The sequence below is a fragment of the Cryptomeria japonica genome, chromosome 4 (genome assembly GCF_030272615.1).
Source record: "Cryptomeria japonica chromosome 4, Sugi_1.0, whole genome shotgun sequence".
In the NCBI taxonomy this organism is placed as follows: Eukaryota; Viridiplantae; Streptophyta; class Pinopsida; order Cupressales; family Cupressaceae; genus Cryptomeria; species Cryptomeria japonica.
In genome coordinates this window covers 129131292-129147910 of record NC_081408.1, presented here as the reverse complement: position 1 = coordinate 129147910, position 16619 = coordinate 129131292, and the positions used below count along the sequence as shown (strand labels likewise).

At 33.6% G+C, this 16619-nt stretch overlaps 2 protein-coding genes across 2 annotated transcripts; both read right to left on the bottom strand.

The window, feature by feature from the left end:
- Positions 1-612: 612 nt before the first annotated feature.
- On the bottom strand, positions 613-2029 carry LOC131079822 (probable disease resistance protein At4g33300). The gene is made up of 2 exons (XM_059218652.1): positions 1822-2029; positions 613-1560 (listed from the first exon to the last, which is right to left on the bottom strand). Exon 2 carries the CDS (start codon positions 1553-1555, stop codon positions 758-760), a length of 798 nt encoding a protein of 265 aa, XP_059074635.1. The 5' UTR covers positions 1556-1560; positions 1822-2029; the 3' UTR covers positions 613-757.
- Positions 2030-9304: 7275 nt separating this feature from the next.
- Positions 9305-9679, bottom strand: LOC131079821 (disease resistance protein ADR1-like). Its single transcript, XM_058017860.1, has one exon. It carries the CDS (start codon positions 9677-9679, stop codon positions 9305-9307), a length of 375 nt encoding a protein of 124 aa, XP_057873843.1.
- Positions 9680-16619: the final 6940 nt, after the last annotated feature.

Sequence of the window (16619 nt, the reverse complement as noted above, 5' to 3'; positions counted from 1 at the left end):
AGACCACAAATAGATACGATGTTTTCCGAAGAAATGAAAGTTACTGTCCTCCACGTTGCCAGATCATACCATAAAAGCAAATTTCTTCAACTAACCAGCACAGTCAACTACATTGAATCAGCTAAAGTCACCAATGGAGGCCATGTAGCAAATACACAACCATTGTCATAAGACAACCTAAAGGGAACTCCTCTGGGAAGATATCTACAGTATTTAAAAAGTTCTGGTGATAGCCATACCAGAAAATCATCCAGCCAAGATGCAGCAGGACTTTCAATGTAGCTGAAATTTGGCATTATAGCAGCTTTTGAAATCTTATTTAAGAGGGAATTTGATTCAAACTGACTGATAGAACATAGCAAATTTGTGGAAGGACCACTCGTAGCTCCAAGCCTGTTTGAGGCCTATTACTTAAAGCAATGCTTGCAAAGACCATTCCACTGAATACCACGAGAACTGTGATTTTCATTTCAGGCCTGCTCAGAATAGGTCCATGGGTATCCTTAATATAGCATACCAAAAAACCAAGTTCTTGTAGAATTGCTGTCATAAGCATTCGGATTAATTTAATCTACATTTACATAAAATAACGTAGATCAATTGAAGTGCTGTGTGGGCCCATTTACAGACACCGACATCCTTTCTTTATACAAGACACCATAGTCCTCCGAAAATCTAGAGGACCTTGTATTGATTTGTGTCAATGTTGTCAAGATCCTTGGATCTTGTTCTTAAAGGTAAGAGATAATAAATGAAGTCATTCATCAAGCCAATCCAAACTAAAGCATGTTTCCACAATTTCAACTTTAAGCTCAGGAATAGAAATGTTCTTCGCCTGCAACCACTGCTTCCCAATTGTCTCATCACAGGTAACAAGCTTCAGGGAATTGAGTTCACAAACAGCTGAAGGTAACGTTGTCAGACTGGAACACTCTCTCATATCAAACTCCCTCAAATTCTTAAGTTGTCCGATTTCCTTTGAAAGTTCTTTCAACCCCTCGCATAGTGAAATGTCTAAATATTCCAATCGTACAAGTTTCCCAATTGACACAGGAAGCTGTTCTAGGCGTGGTAATGCCGATAACTTTAACATTCTTAGATTGCTCATATTTCCAAAATCATATGGTAACTTTTGAAGACGATGGCAGTTGGTAATAGAGCACGACAGAGTGGATGGCATAATAGGCAACTCCTCCAAATCATTGATGTAGTCCAGGTTAAAATCTCGTAGCGTGGCGAATGCGGATATATTTTCAAATCCTTGACATAAGCTCAAAGATAGCTTCTCTATGTTCTGCAGTGTTTCAATCCCCTGTTTTTCAACCAAGGGTAAAATCAACCTCTCCAGGCGGACACTCTTGAGTTGAGTGAGTGAAGATAAGACATGTAGACCTTGCAGTGTTGCCTTGTTTGTACCACAATTGAATATCATCAGAAACTTTAGCTTTTTCATGGATTTCAGAAATTGGGGAAGAAAGTATTCTGTCGAAGTAAAGAATAATAACAGAGCCTCTGTTTCGGGGAAATTCATATTATACCAGTCATTTTCCTCCATAGGGCCTGCATGACAAAGCAAATACAATTAGAAATTTGTCCACTAATAATGACTACTGGTTATATATGTGAACTTCATGCACATGCCAGACAAACTTCTTAGAAAAGTGATGTAAGCCTTATTCTATTCAGAAAATCGTTTTTGAAATTCAATTTTTTTTTTCTATAATTGGAGATCAACAATGAACATGAAAAATGATTATTAGCATGACAAAGAAATATTTTTCTGGACCAAAATGGATGTGTAAGAGTTTCTGAATAACTCACCGGTGAGAATGGAGAGAATTTGAATTTTGAGTATCAAATGCTCTATCTCCGAGCAACTCCCATTTCTCTAATGAGCAAAAGTCCTTTCTATCTATGACCAACCTCTTGCGGTGCAGTATATTGTCATGGTGTCCCAAATACAAGGCCAAATCTCGCGTTCCATCATTCTGGGAAAAGTATACCTCTGAAGCATTTCCATATTGTATTGTTGTACTTCCTCTGTTAAAGTGAAATCATGTCAGCTTACTGTTGAAAAATCATGATTAAAGGAAATTCAATATACAAGAGTAAAGGTAATTACCTTGCATTGCCAGTTAAGTTCAGCAGATTTCTGCTCGCAAGTTCTTATAAGATGGCAAAAGCATCATGCCTTTGTAGCTTTCGAACATAAACCCAAATGTCCAAAAGTGCTTCAGCACATAATTTCCTGTCTGCGGGAAATAATTCCAAGTGTAAGAAACATTTCTTGAGCACATCATCTGAGTAGTCAATACTACCAAAGTGGAGGGCATATTGCAGATGCTGACAAAGTACATCTGTTAAGGAGTCAGTACTGATCTGCGGTAATCTATATAACACTTTTCTGTGATTATCTGATCTATATTTCCTCTTACAAATCTTGTTCGTTGCCCTCATCCAAGCCTTGTGCGATTCCCCATGCTTAGAATTTGCAGTCATCGAAACCATTTGTTAAAGTATTTGCAAATGGGCAATTTGTTTCAAATTTGATGTCTAGAGCTGGGTAATCCTTAGCTCCTTGTCTTTCAGATTTTCTTTTCTGTGATTTTTTCTCTTTGTAAGGGTAATAGAAGCGTCTTCTTTATATAAGAAATAAACACCGGCAAATATCAAACGACTCGGTTTAATTGAAGTTGCAGCGAAATTTGCATTCTCAGCGTATAGGCGAATGAGTCTGCATATATTTAATTTATTCCCTTTCATACTCTCTTTTCGCAGGAATCTGTAAGATATTTTTCCTCGTTCCTCGAATGAATGTGCGTAAAAGATTTTTTATTTCCTTTCTTTCATACTGTATTTCGCATGAATGTGCAAAAGATGTTTCCTCGAAATGGTTTCGTACTGCCTTGTCGAAGTCGTTTCACGTTTAATGTGATTAATAAGAAGGGTTCGGGTTTGCTTCCATTCACGCGACAGGAAAATGACATTTGACGCGTTTTTGTTTTACCTAAGCACATGGAAAATATTCTTCCGTCATATAAAATCATATAGGAGCCTTTTGACCGTGCTGGGGTCCTCTAAGTTTACTTTTTATGGGACAATCTTTAATTTCATTTTTTAAATAAAGTATTTAAGCTATAGTATCTTCAAAATATTCTATTCTCCTGTTCAATTATAAGATGGTGATATCTATTATATTTAAAGAAGCATTATATGTATATTTATCAAACACTTATTTTATATTTTATTTTTTATATATAAAATTAGAAAGTATCTTTTAGTTATAATATGAGAAAATCATATGCATGGTTATAATGGTTTGAATAAGGGATGTTCAAATTGATGTTTATAGTATAAGACATGATAATGGTGGAACTATTAAAGCCATGGCACCTACAAAACATTCTTAACCCAATGCTAGTGATAATGCAAGACAAGTGGTGGTGGCTCTATTAGATTGTATTTATCCCTCCAAGAAAGCTAGTAAACCTCATTACTTAAGAAAAATACTATTTGCAAGTGTTTGTGTTTCCTGCAAGCCCACACTTGTTGATATACACCATTTTTAGAACCCTATGTCAAGTGACCCCCAGGTGGCATGGGTTGGATTGGATGGTGGTTTGACGCTACAACTTGCATTAGACATTTCTTTTATGTTATATAACCATTGATAAGCTAAGATACACCACAAGTCCTATGTGACCATTTCATTAGAGCTCAATTGGTTCTCCATTTAGCTTGATGTAATGTGCTTCCAATTTTTTTTACAACATTATGTGGCCAAATTATGCTAGTAAGAGCATGTGGTGGATTTGTATATAGCTAGAGGAGATCCATACCAAAATTAAAATTCATTTTTGAGGGTTGGCAACCAATATTTGAAGGAGTTCTTCCAATCTTTTTATTCACAACTTAATTCAAGAAATAAAATCTATAAAGAAATAGATAAACACATTTATGATCTTTTTAAAGTTTTAAAGGCTCTAGTGAACACAATAAATCATGCTCACGTCTTAAGACCCTTCACAAGATCTTGAGGATGATTTCAAACAATGCTTGGACATGGTCCCTTATTATGTCTCTTCCACTTAGCTAGTGCCTTATGACAAAATCATTACTAAAGTGGATCTACATAATGATGTTGGTAACATAGTTAATGAAAAGGTTTCTTATGAATAATGAAATATTCAATTATACCTAAAGTTGACACTCTTAAGACAATACATCATCAAATACTAATCATTTCATTGATTTTATTTTTTTGTAAGATCATTGTAGAGGCCCTTGTTCTTGGTGTTAAACATATTCTCCCACTAGTTATTCACATAGAGAAAATACAATATAAAGAAAATAAAATTTATAAGTGAAAATATTAATATTGTATGGGAAGTGATGGTATGGGAAATTAATTAACAAGCGATCTTTGTCAAAATTAAATTTGAGAAAGATTATGATAGAATTAAATAGTCCTTCAATTTTTCCATTCTTAGTAAGATATGTATTAGACACAACTTTCTATAGTTTACTAGTGCTTAGTTACCTCATTGTTAATAGCATTCAATATTAATAATTTAGTCTCATCAAATATATTTGCAAATAATGGCCTAACATCATTTTATGTGTTTATCCCTAGTGATGATTCAAATGATTCTGATTCTGATATCAAGGTTGCCACCTCTAAACCCCCTAAGAAGAGGGTTAGAAACCCTAAGAACAACAACGATATCTCGCTAGCGGAGGAAATCTCTAGTTGCAAGGGGAAGCCTAAGGGAAAGGGTAAGAGGATTATTTTATCTGACTCTAAATCTTGGGATAAGCAACCTCCTAAAGCTTTTCAAAACCAGGAATTTGAACCAATGGACTTGGACTCCCAAGACTTACTAGACAAGCCTAAAATTATGATTGATATCTTGGGAACTGCTAGAAGTGCCTCGGTTGATATGTATCATTTCCAACATTGGGTGTTTCATTAAATTAAGACTCTGCATCTTAAGTAGAGAAATTACTTAGCCAAGATGGAAAAGATTGAAGAGGTTGTGGAGAAAGAGGGTCAAGCAAGAAAAAAGGAATAGGGGAAAGGAAGTGCTTTTGAAAGCAATGAGTGTGCCTTGTAGAAAGAAGATGAAAAAAGAGTGATGTTGGATTGCCTTTAGAAAAATGGGGAGGCTATTGAGCTCTTTAAGTACAAATATGATGAAAAGTTTGGTGAGATCAGCTTGAAAATTCAGAAAATTGAGAATGCCCTCAAGAAAATCATGGAGAACAATGTGGCTATGCTGAGAGTGTCTGCTACCAATATGTCAGCTATGGTGGATAGACTAGAGAAAATGCATAACGATAGGAGCTTCGTGGATCTGGAGATGGATGTTGGGGGCTCTAGCTTCGAGGAGATCCCTCGTATCACAAGGAGGACTAGACAAAGCACCAAGGCTGTGGAGGTACCCATGCCTCACGATCTTCTCGAACTCAAGGAAGTTGCAAAGACCATGTTAATGTTGGAGAAAGAGGCTATTGACAGTCTCAATATTTTCATGTAGCTGGTTGGTTGTTTTTTTGTTACTTCATTTTGCCAACACCTCGCTGGTTTTTTTCTTATTGTCTTTACCTTTGATTGTTATGTTTATGTTGTCCTTATCTCTCGCAGCCTGATCTGTTTTGTTGTTGTTTTTCTATGATCTTGATACTTTAATGGTCTATCTTTGGATTTGATGTACGGGGTTTTGGGTCCCCTCAAAACCTATTTTTGCTTAATCAAAAACATCATTTTATGTGTTGGCTACTAAAATGCTTTAAATATCTAATTGCTAATGTTATATCACAAAGATGGATCAAAAGAATTTACATCTTAGGTAGAAAATTTCCCCAACTTGTTAGTGGTGATGTTGGCCCCCCAATCCTAGAAAACAAACTTTAGACCTAGACACATGAAGTTATGCTAGTTAATAATAAGGGTTGACCCATGATGCACTTGTGGACAATTATGAGAAAATGAACAAGCTTGGGCCACTCATTTACAATATCAAAGACGATATTCCTATAGAGATTAATAGTATAATTGTAAAGATAAAATAATATAATTGTTCAAATAGATTAGCCATATCCATTGCATAATAAAATCCCATTTATTTGCCACTAAATACATCTTATGATAACTTCTTATTCTTGAGAACTAAATATTTATTTTATAGAAGATTGGAAACAAGTTACACATGCAACCAAAAATGCAAGAAAACATATCCCCTAATATTAATCCCCTTGTTGTTTTCTTACCTCATGTGTATCCTAGAAAATCAACATGCATTTAACTCTTTGAAGATTTATTAGACACTAGCTCTCAAAATGTTTACTGAATTTATTATTATTGAATCATGTAACTAGGTAGATCCTTGTAGGTATATTACTTGACCAAAGGAAACAATATAATAAAAAAATTAATATTTTAACCAAAGAGTACAAGTGCCTTAATCAATTAGCGACATAATCTAGTCAAAAGAAACATGAAAATAATCTTGTAAATATGAAACAGAGAACCAATTTAATTTGTGTTAAATCCCATTAGTCTAGCTAAAATTTGATTTAGTTGTAATATAACTCCTCCAAAAAATTTCATAACAAAATGTAATTTAATAATCAGCAATATTCAAATAAATAAGAGTATATTTTGAAAAGAGATTTATAAAGACAATGAGAAGGTTTTACAATTACTATGATAATCAATGAATCAAGAATAAAAATTTAGAAAATTGAATCTTATAGATGCTTATCATTATCCCTTGATACTCCCAATCAATTATAGAAACATCTAGGTTATCGAGAAGATTTTGATTGGAAAATTTTTCTCTAGATTTAGAAAATAGTAAGTGACAAAGAGACTCAAGAACACACACATAAAGTTTGAGGCCAAATATTATAATAGAGTGCAAGATTAAGAGCATATGAAGGCTAGGCCTTCCACAATAGAAAATAATACTAATTTTATGTATTTATTTATGATTGATTGTCTATGTGTTCATCTTGTCTCATTTCAAACTCTTCTTTCAACATAACTCCATAGTTAGAGTTGGTTGATTTAATATCAAGGGCTCAATCACATAGTGTTTCCTACCATCACTCATCTATATGATAGAGGGACAAGGTAGTGAACTAGTAGAATATGGAAATGGGCCCACCTTCTCTTAGTTAGTCCTATTATCAATGAGATTCTCTTAAGTGAGGAGGAAACTATAGTTGGGAAAGAGAATATCCCTCATAGGTGCCCAAATATTAATAGGTAAAATATCCTAGATAGTCCATGGATGAAATAAAATCAATTCAACTAATGGAGAAAGTGACCTAAAGGTCAATTATTCAAATTTTAGGTTGATATGATCAAATCTACTCGTGGGAAAATATAAGGAATTGATTTATATAGTAGAGTTGATTTATCGGGCTATTAAGTAGTGTTGTAGAATAACACCCAAAAGATGTGAGGTGATCTCCTTAGAAAGGAATTATTTTTCAGTGCCTATTCATGGGAGGAAAAGAATAGTTTTATAATGGATGACATATCTAAAGTAAAAACCCTTACAAAGTTACGAAACAAACAAAATTATCTAAAGAAGACAACATTGTCAAGAGAAAAGCATAAAGAGTTAGGCTAAAATATAAATAAATAATAATACCAAATTTATAATGTATGTTTATTGTTATCTATTTTAGATTATATTTGTATATCTCTTATAAGTGCATGATGAAACAAACAGCAATGTAGTGTTTTACTTAACTGCTTGATTTATTTTTGGTGTAATTATGTGTAATATTGAAATTAAACTCTTTCTGTAAGATTTTAAACATAGGTTAAATGACAGTGACACATGATAAATTAATCACTATCTTTTTCTTTAATTTTTTAATCTCCTCAAAAGGTTAACTTTCCTTACTTTTTGTATGAATGTTAAGAATAAAGAATCTATAATACACTTTGGAGAAATTCGAACCATCAAAAGTGAAGTGTGGTTGATGACTCCCTTAGAGACATGATGATAAGGACTTGTATAAAATATAAGGCAACCCCATATGTATTGACTATGTGATGACTAGTCTTCACACAAAGCCTAAATGGGTGAGATTTCATAAAAGCATTCCTTTGTCTATTGATGATGATCAACAACGCCAACTTAAATGTGATAAATAATTATATGATAAAAAAATGTCAATTATAGACCATTCTAAAAAAGAACAATACACTTGTTTATATAATACAATATATTATTATCCATAAACAATATACTCTCAATGCATTAAAAATTAAACTAAATAATAAATTTATATTAGAGATTTAATAGCACAATACAACAATGTTACTATGTGCAAACATTCATAGTGTTTAAGATTACTCACGCCCATAAAATTCAACTATACTAAATTGATCTAAAACCATTTAAGTTTTCTCTCTAGACTCCAATTCAAAATCTTTTTACTATTTTAATTTATTTTACAAAGAATGTGAAAGAATTTTTTTTTCTTATTATCAAATATTGAATGTAACGTTACTTCACTTTAGAACTCAATGTCCATTTTAGTGTTCGGATGGCTATTTCCTCCACAAAATTCATGGCTAATTTCAATCGCAAGTCAATTGCCTAAGTTTTACATGTTTAGAGACATCAAATCATATCATTATTAAAAATTGAACAATATTATTTGCACTTCTTTCTATGTAAGAATCAGTTCTCAAGATACTTTTATATGTTTGGGCATTTCAATAATGGAGTTACATCCAGTCATAATATGATTATAAAAATAAATAATAAGATATATTATTCAACAGAAAAAAAAATTATATATTTAATAAAAGATACTTAAAATACAAATTTAGAATCTAAAATGTTACTTAACTGAAGCTTCTTGGCAGCAAATTAACATCTGTGCGTCTACAATTCCTACAAACAGCATGTGCGTTGCTCAACTATTTATTATTCTAACAAACCTTAGAGTAGAGAAATTAAATTAAATAATTTCTAATTATAAAATTTGACGAATTTGTACATAAAACACTGATTTAACTTACATTCACAGAAACTTATAGAGATCAAATTTAATTGAAGTGTGGACAACTCCCATCCATTTACAAATTTGATTGATTATCTCTTGGTAAAGGGAATACGTTTGTCATGTTTGTACAACAAGGAAAGGATTTCTACTGCACCGAACTGCCACAAAAATTGATAATAATCATAGGCTGAAAATATCCTCGATTTTTGCCAGTCCACATGATAACATTATTATTTTTTTTTGCAATGTCAATATCCTCGGTTCTTGTCCTTCAAGATGAGAGATAAGAAAAGAAGTAGATATCAAGCCAATCCAAACTAAAGTGTGCCTCCACAATTTGAACACTAAGCTCAGGAATTGAAGTGTTCTTAGCCCGCAACCACTGCTTTCCAATCGTCTCATCACAGGTATCAAGCTTCAGGGAATGCAGCTCACAAACAGTTGAAGGTAGCCTCGTCAAACTGGAACACTCTCTCATATCAAGCTCCTTCAGTCTCTCGAGTTCTCCTATCTCCTTTGGAAGCTCTGTCAAGATCTCACACAGTGAAATGTCTAGATACTCCAACTGTTCAACCTTTCCAATTGAAGCAGGAAGCTGTTCCAAGCATGGTAATGCCGATAATCTTAACATACTTAGATTGCTCATTTTCCCAAAATCATATGGTAAATTTTGAAGCTGATGGCAGTTGGTATATGGAAGTAAAGAGTAAAAACAGGGCAAATATTAAACGACTCAGTTTTATTGATGTTGCAAAGGAACCTGCATTCTCAGCGTAGTCGCGATTGCGTCTGCAAAGATTTAATTTATTCCATTTAATTTAATTTTAGTGCCAGCGCCAAGCCAAATCGACTTCTTTATTTTTTTTTTTGGAAATTTACATACAGCGTGTGTATTTCTATCTCTGTAACTGGATAGACGAAGCAAACTATAGCTTGATATTAAAATGAAGTAGAGATGAAGTAGAGATGAAATCAATTTGTAAATCTAGTTCTCCCTCCTTAACTTTACAAACAATTACATAAATTCGAACAACCAATTTGCTTTGCTAGTGATATTAGACAGCATTGAATCCCTGGTGCTGCTGAGACATTTGAATGGTGAGGCGCGTATTAGATTGAGTAAGGAAAATGAAAGCCCGGTATATAAGCAATGCCGCTACTATGGCGCCTACAACAATAAAGCTACCCGCAATCCACTTGATGGCAGGGATCATCACAAGAAAGCCAGCAGCTAGGAGAGCTGAAAGGAAACATGTTGCTGCCACCCACATAATGATTTCCATTAAGCAGGCGACCATCCGAGGTGGGTCAAAGGCGAGAATCATAGCGACGGCCAACGAAGCGACCAAAGCCAACATGTCTGCGAACAGAAAAACATTGAAAGAAATGGTGCTGCTCAGAATCACTCTTCGCTGCTCGTCTAGTATACCTCCTGGTATTGCCAACATGAGAGTCAAGCTTGCCGCAAACAAAGCTACTGCGACCTGTATAACCGATGGACGATTGGTCTCAGATGGAGAGTGTTGAGGGTGTGAGGCTTCCAATTGATTTAGTGCATCTTCTTCTCTTGAGAGGTCCGATGGAGCAACCACAAGAGGAGGAGCTCCTCCAGATTGATCGAGCGAACTAATATCTGGATCTTCTCTCGAAGCAGAATCTCTGTTGGGCAACATACTCTGGTACATATACGCTTGGGATGTCAAAATGCTTATATATACACTGTATTGTTATTCAAGAAAAATAATAAATGCATGGAAAATATTTTTTATAGTATATAAACATAGAGTAGCCATTTGTGACCAAGTTTCGAATCTTCTAACTGAGTTACCATTGTTACCTTTAATAATCCAAGAGTGGCTTTAATGGCTCGAACAAGCACATTCAAATTGATGTCCATAATACTAGATTTAACGAACAGTGCAATTATTAATATCTTGACACTTACAAAACAAGCCCAATCCAATGTCAACGATAAAGCAATACAACTAGAACCTTGTTACCCTTGTAAATAGGCCTCGATTAATCTTTAGGCTCGTCCTCAGAGTGTTTCTTTTCTCTGATTTCTTCTCTTTGTAAGGCTAATATAAGTCTCTCCTTTATATAAGAAATACGCACGGAAAATATTAAACGACTCGGTTTTACTGAAGTTGCATTGAAATCGGCGTTTCTCAATGTATACGCAAATTTTAATTCCTCCCATTCGTACTCTGATTCGCATGAAGCTGTCAAAGAACTTTCCTCGCAATATTAACATCTTGAACGAATTAGTAACAAAGTCACGATACATAGGAAGCTTCCTTCTCACGCCGGTTTTTCTTACTATAAAAACATACAGCAGCCATTTTTTTTCCCGGTTTCGGGTCTTATACGTTATTCTTGCTAACTTCTTTTTAAATATGACCATCTTTTATTTTTTATAAAATTAAATATTTAATCAGTCTTAAATTATAAATTAGCCACATCTCTAATATTTAAAAGACTATTGAGGCTGAAGCACCTTCTCCTTTTCTCAGATTTCTCTGTTATATTGGCAATCAAGATGATTTTGAGTAGTGGGCATCTGAACAGAGACAAGTATCCATGGGACAACACGAGCATATCCTCCAGGTTTGTTGCCTCATTGCTAGATTTAAAACTTGCAAAGTAGGTAGTTTGGAGCCTCACGAAGAAGCTATTCCCAGAAGAGGTTACCCAAGAGCTTCAAGAAATCCTAAACAAGGCAATCCATGATTCTAGGGCTCCTCAGCCAGGTGACAAAATCCTATTTAATGCTCATGGTGAGCTAATTAACTACTATCCTTTCTTGCTCAACTTGAAAGGAAAGGAGCTGCATAGGCACAGGGTGTTTGCTGGAGTTGGCCTTTGTTACTTTGTAGTTTGAATAAAGTAATAATTAGGAAAACTTGGTCACTCAAAATACCATGATTGGATGGATAAAATGCAATGTAAGTGATATTTTTATATTTTTTCATATCTTTGTAGATAAATTTTTGATTATCAATTGACCTAATGGAGCTTCAATACAAGGCATTTTTTACATTTATTTCATTTTCTTGTAATCTTGATGTAGATTTACATTCAATTTCAAGAGACTCCTTTTTATCATTATGAATAACAATCCAATAAACATTTTCAACACTATCATTTATGTTAACAGTGAGCAATTAGAGTTGATTTATTGGAGTGTTCTATTTTAGAGGAAGCGAACACAAAAAATTAGTTATTCATATGTTTTATAACACCTTATTCATTTATTTTGATCAGTAAGAAGTAAGAGAGGTCTCGTACGCTTTCATAACTAAGAAGACCTCACAAGATATGATATCACTAGACAACAAAAAAGAGGACACCCCTTTTTTTAGAGTATGTATGTTGATTAAAGAACCCAATCAGTGGGAACAAGGTTCTTGAACCCTCAATTGGATTTTATTCTCAGAACAAACGGATTTAGGAAAGCACCTTAAACCAAGAAACACACAAAAACCCTTGCACTAACCATATAATGAAGGATACAAAAGCCTACCAGTGGGTTTTGAAAGGTATACCAAAAAATTTTACTTGCAAACACAACAAAGTGAACCACCTCAATAGGTCCAATTGTAGTATATCATCTATTAGACAACAAACCAACAAAAAGGTCCCTCTCCACCTAGAGATCCATAACACTTAACCACATTCCCCTTAGATAGCAACTAGATCCAGGATGGTAGGGGATAAAGGAGGCAAGTGTCAAAGACCAATAGGATGTAATCCACCAAAGAAATTAGTAGCTAACACAGTAGAAAACATGACTAAAGGGAGGTAGACACAGATTAAGCACCTGCAGGGTAACCAACCCTCATTGTGTAACCAATGCCCACCCACAAACCAAAGAAAATAATTGACACCAAAGGAGAATCTATCCTTAAAAGAAGAAGACACAACCTCTAGGCACCCTTGGTACCATCTACCCCCAGACAACCTAGAGATAGAAATCTCAACAACCTCACATGAGTGCATCTTAATAGGATCACAGGGCAGATTGCAAACTCGCATCCTTTGACAGCGAACAAAAACCATGGAAAAAAATTAGAGAACCCAAAAATAACAAAGGGAAAACCCAAAAACCTAACCACAACCATGTGGGAGGCCAAGTACTAGAGCATTGTTCCACACTAACTACTAGAATCAGGTCCCTCTATAATTTGAATAGAGAAGATATAGGCAATGTAGAGCAATAAAATAACCCTCTAGTCAAAAGAGAGCATGACTAGAAAATACGAAGTAGGATGCAATGCAGAAGATGTCTAGCTCATAGAAAGCACAATGACAAATCAAATTTCTCCAACAACATCTCTGAAGGGAAAATAAAATAGGGGACCCATGAATACAGGCTAGCTGAAAGGAAAATTAACATAGAGAAAGTGGAGGAGAAACATCGACACCGTTAGGATTAGACAGAAAAAACATACTTTGAACCAAGCCACAAACCCTAGAAAGAAGGGGGCCACTCCAAGGGAGAAAACAAAAATGGAGGACCCAAAAATGCTACAGTATGAATATATATACAAAGAGAGATCATTGAAATGAAACCCTCAATGCCATTGAGATAAATGATGAAAAACAAATCTATTTCTGTAACTCATCATTGAACATATTTCAACAAAAAATAAATGCTACCGTATAAATATATATAGAGAGACGGATCATTGAAATGAAACCCTCAATGCCATTGAGATAAATGATGGAAAATAAATCTATTTCTGTAACTCATCATTGAACATCTTTCAACAACAACAAAAATGCTATCGTATAAATATATAGAGAGATACAGATCATTGAAATGAAACCCTTAATGCCATTGAGATAAATGATGGAAAACAAACCTATTTCTGTAACTCATCATTGAATATCTTTCAACAACAAAAAAAATGGTACCGTATAAATCTATATAGAGAGACAGATCATTGAAATGAAACCCTCAATGCCATTGAGATAAATGATGAAAAACAAATCTATTTTTGTAACTCATCATTGAACATCTTTCAAAAAAAAAAATGCTACCGTATAAATATAGAGAGAGAGAGACAGATCATTGAAATGAAACCCTCAATGCCATTGAGATAAATGATGGAGAACAAACCTATTTATGTAACTCATCATTGAACATCTTTCAACAACAACAAAAAATGCTACCGTATAAATATATATAGAGAGACAGACCATTAAAATGAAACCATCAATGCCATTGAGATAAATGATGAAAAACAAATCTATTTCTGTAACTCATCATTGAACATATTTCAACAAAAAATAAATGCTACCGTATAAATATATAGAGAGAGACAAATCATTGAAATGAAACCCTCAATGCCATTGAGATAAATGATGAAAAACAAATCTATTTCTGTAACTCATCATTGAACATCTTTCAACAAAAAAAATGGTATTGTATCTCTATTTTTGTATGCATGAAAATATAGACAATAACCATATAGCCAGAGAACTCAAAAAAGCCATGCAAGAGTTCAGTATGTAACTGTGATGTGTGTGTGTGTGTGTGTGTGTGTAGACACACATAGACATAGGTACAAAACTTGAAACATTATATAACAAGGAGAGAAACTACAAGCACGAGATGCATGAGTGGAAGATGTAACTATGATGTGATTAAAAAGTGGACATTGTTGATATAGTATGAAGATGCAGATTCATTTCTCAAATGAGTAAATGGTTGAATGATGTTGTATTTCTCATATGAAATTTATTGGAAGTACTACATGGTATGACTTATAATATTATTTACAGTGAGTATATTAACAAATTGAAGGCAGAGAAAACAATGAAAATACCACAAAAAATCTTCATTTCCTTATTTTTTTGGGCAAAAAAGATAGCAGGAGTTCAACATATTCTTTAACCACCCATTTTAAACTTTGTAATAAAAGTTGTCTGACCTGGTGTGTATGTGTGTGTGTGTGTGTGTGTGTGTGTGTGTGTGTGTGTGTGTGTGTGTGTAGCTAGTATATAGTCACTGTAAGTAATAGTATCAAGCATACACATTATTGTAATGATAAATAATGAAGGGGTTTCGAACAATTATGAACAATAATCAATTTTTTTCGCATTCACTGTAATGATTTTGGCATTATAAACAAAGAGACACCATTTAACAACGCACCCATAAAAGGAAATGATAAATAATGAAGGGGTTTCGAAGAAAACGAAAAGATATTCAGTTGTTTTGCCATTCTCTGTGATGATTTTAGCGTTATTAAACATTCTTTGTGAGGATTTTGGCATTATTAAACTATAAGAGAGCATTGAAATGAAATTGTAAACCACATACAAAGAAATCATCAATAGACAAAGCATAATGCAGCTAGGAAGGAGGTAAACAATCATTGGACATCCAATATGGCTGTTAATAATATTTACAGTGACTATATTGAAAGAAATGCTAATTTATATTATTTACAGTGACTATATTGAAAGAAATGCTAGTTTATTGAAAACAGTATAATTTGAATTGAAAGATTTATAGCATTTAGTTAACAATATTCATTGAACAGAGGGAATTTAGTTACTTTGTGTGTACCAACATGAATGTGCGCCCTCGAGTAGGGAATGTGCAGAGGGTATTTGTAGAGCTCAGGAATATGCAATGAATTGGATTGTAGTGAAAGTGACACGAAAATTTTTGTCTTATAATATAATTTGAATGTGCAATGCATTTGATTGTGGTAGCTAGCTATATTCAAATTTGAATTTTTGTGGGAAACAGTCGGTCATGTCATATTAAAAATGCAGTCCTCCATTACTTCAAATTGTTCAATTTTCTTTCCTTCTTTGAATGAAACTTGGTTTTTAAAATTGGATTTTATGCAAATTCTTGGATATTAGGGAGCCTTGCATTAGTTGTTGCAAATGCAGGTACCAAATGCAGATCCATTTAATACATGAAGTTGTGAAGTGATATTTGGAAGAATGTACACTTGAGTGTCTAAGAAGTTTACAATTGATTGTTTTTATGTCATGTAATGCACCAATAGATGTGCATATGTAATTGTAATTGGAGTACATTTGTACTCTTAAGCCACTTGCATAAAGTGGCAAATGTAAACATTAAGTTTTTAAAAAAATAAAAATGTTTATTATTTGTGCAAGATGTTTTGTATTAAAATAGGAAATGTACCAATAGTTGTTTATTTTTTTAACTTTTTGGTTTTCAATTACTAATTCATTTGTGAACATGTGTTGGTGTTAAAATAAATATTTACTGGCATTTTTTTATTTATGTACTGACAATTTTTTTTTTATGTTTTGGGGGGTCAACATGGTATTAAGGTGATGGTTATTGGAACTATTTCAGCTATTGGTACTCTTCACCTATGTTTTGGAGATGGTCTTTTCTCTAGAATATAAAAATTTTACAGACCTTATTCTGAACAAATCATCGAATATCATATTTCAACAAATTCTACACTGTTAGATGCGATATGCAAAGTTACTACTAGCTCTAAAAATTTACTGCATCCCAAGCACTCCAAGATTTATTTTCTCTTTTTATGTTAAATAAAAATCTAGGGTTTTTGTAATTTTGTAAA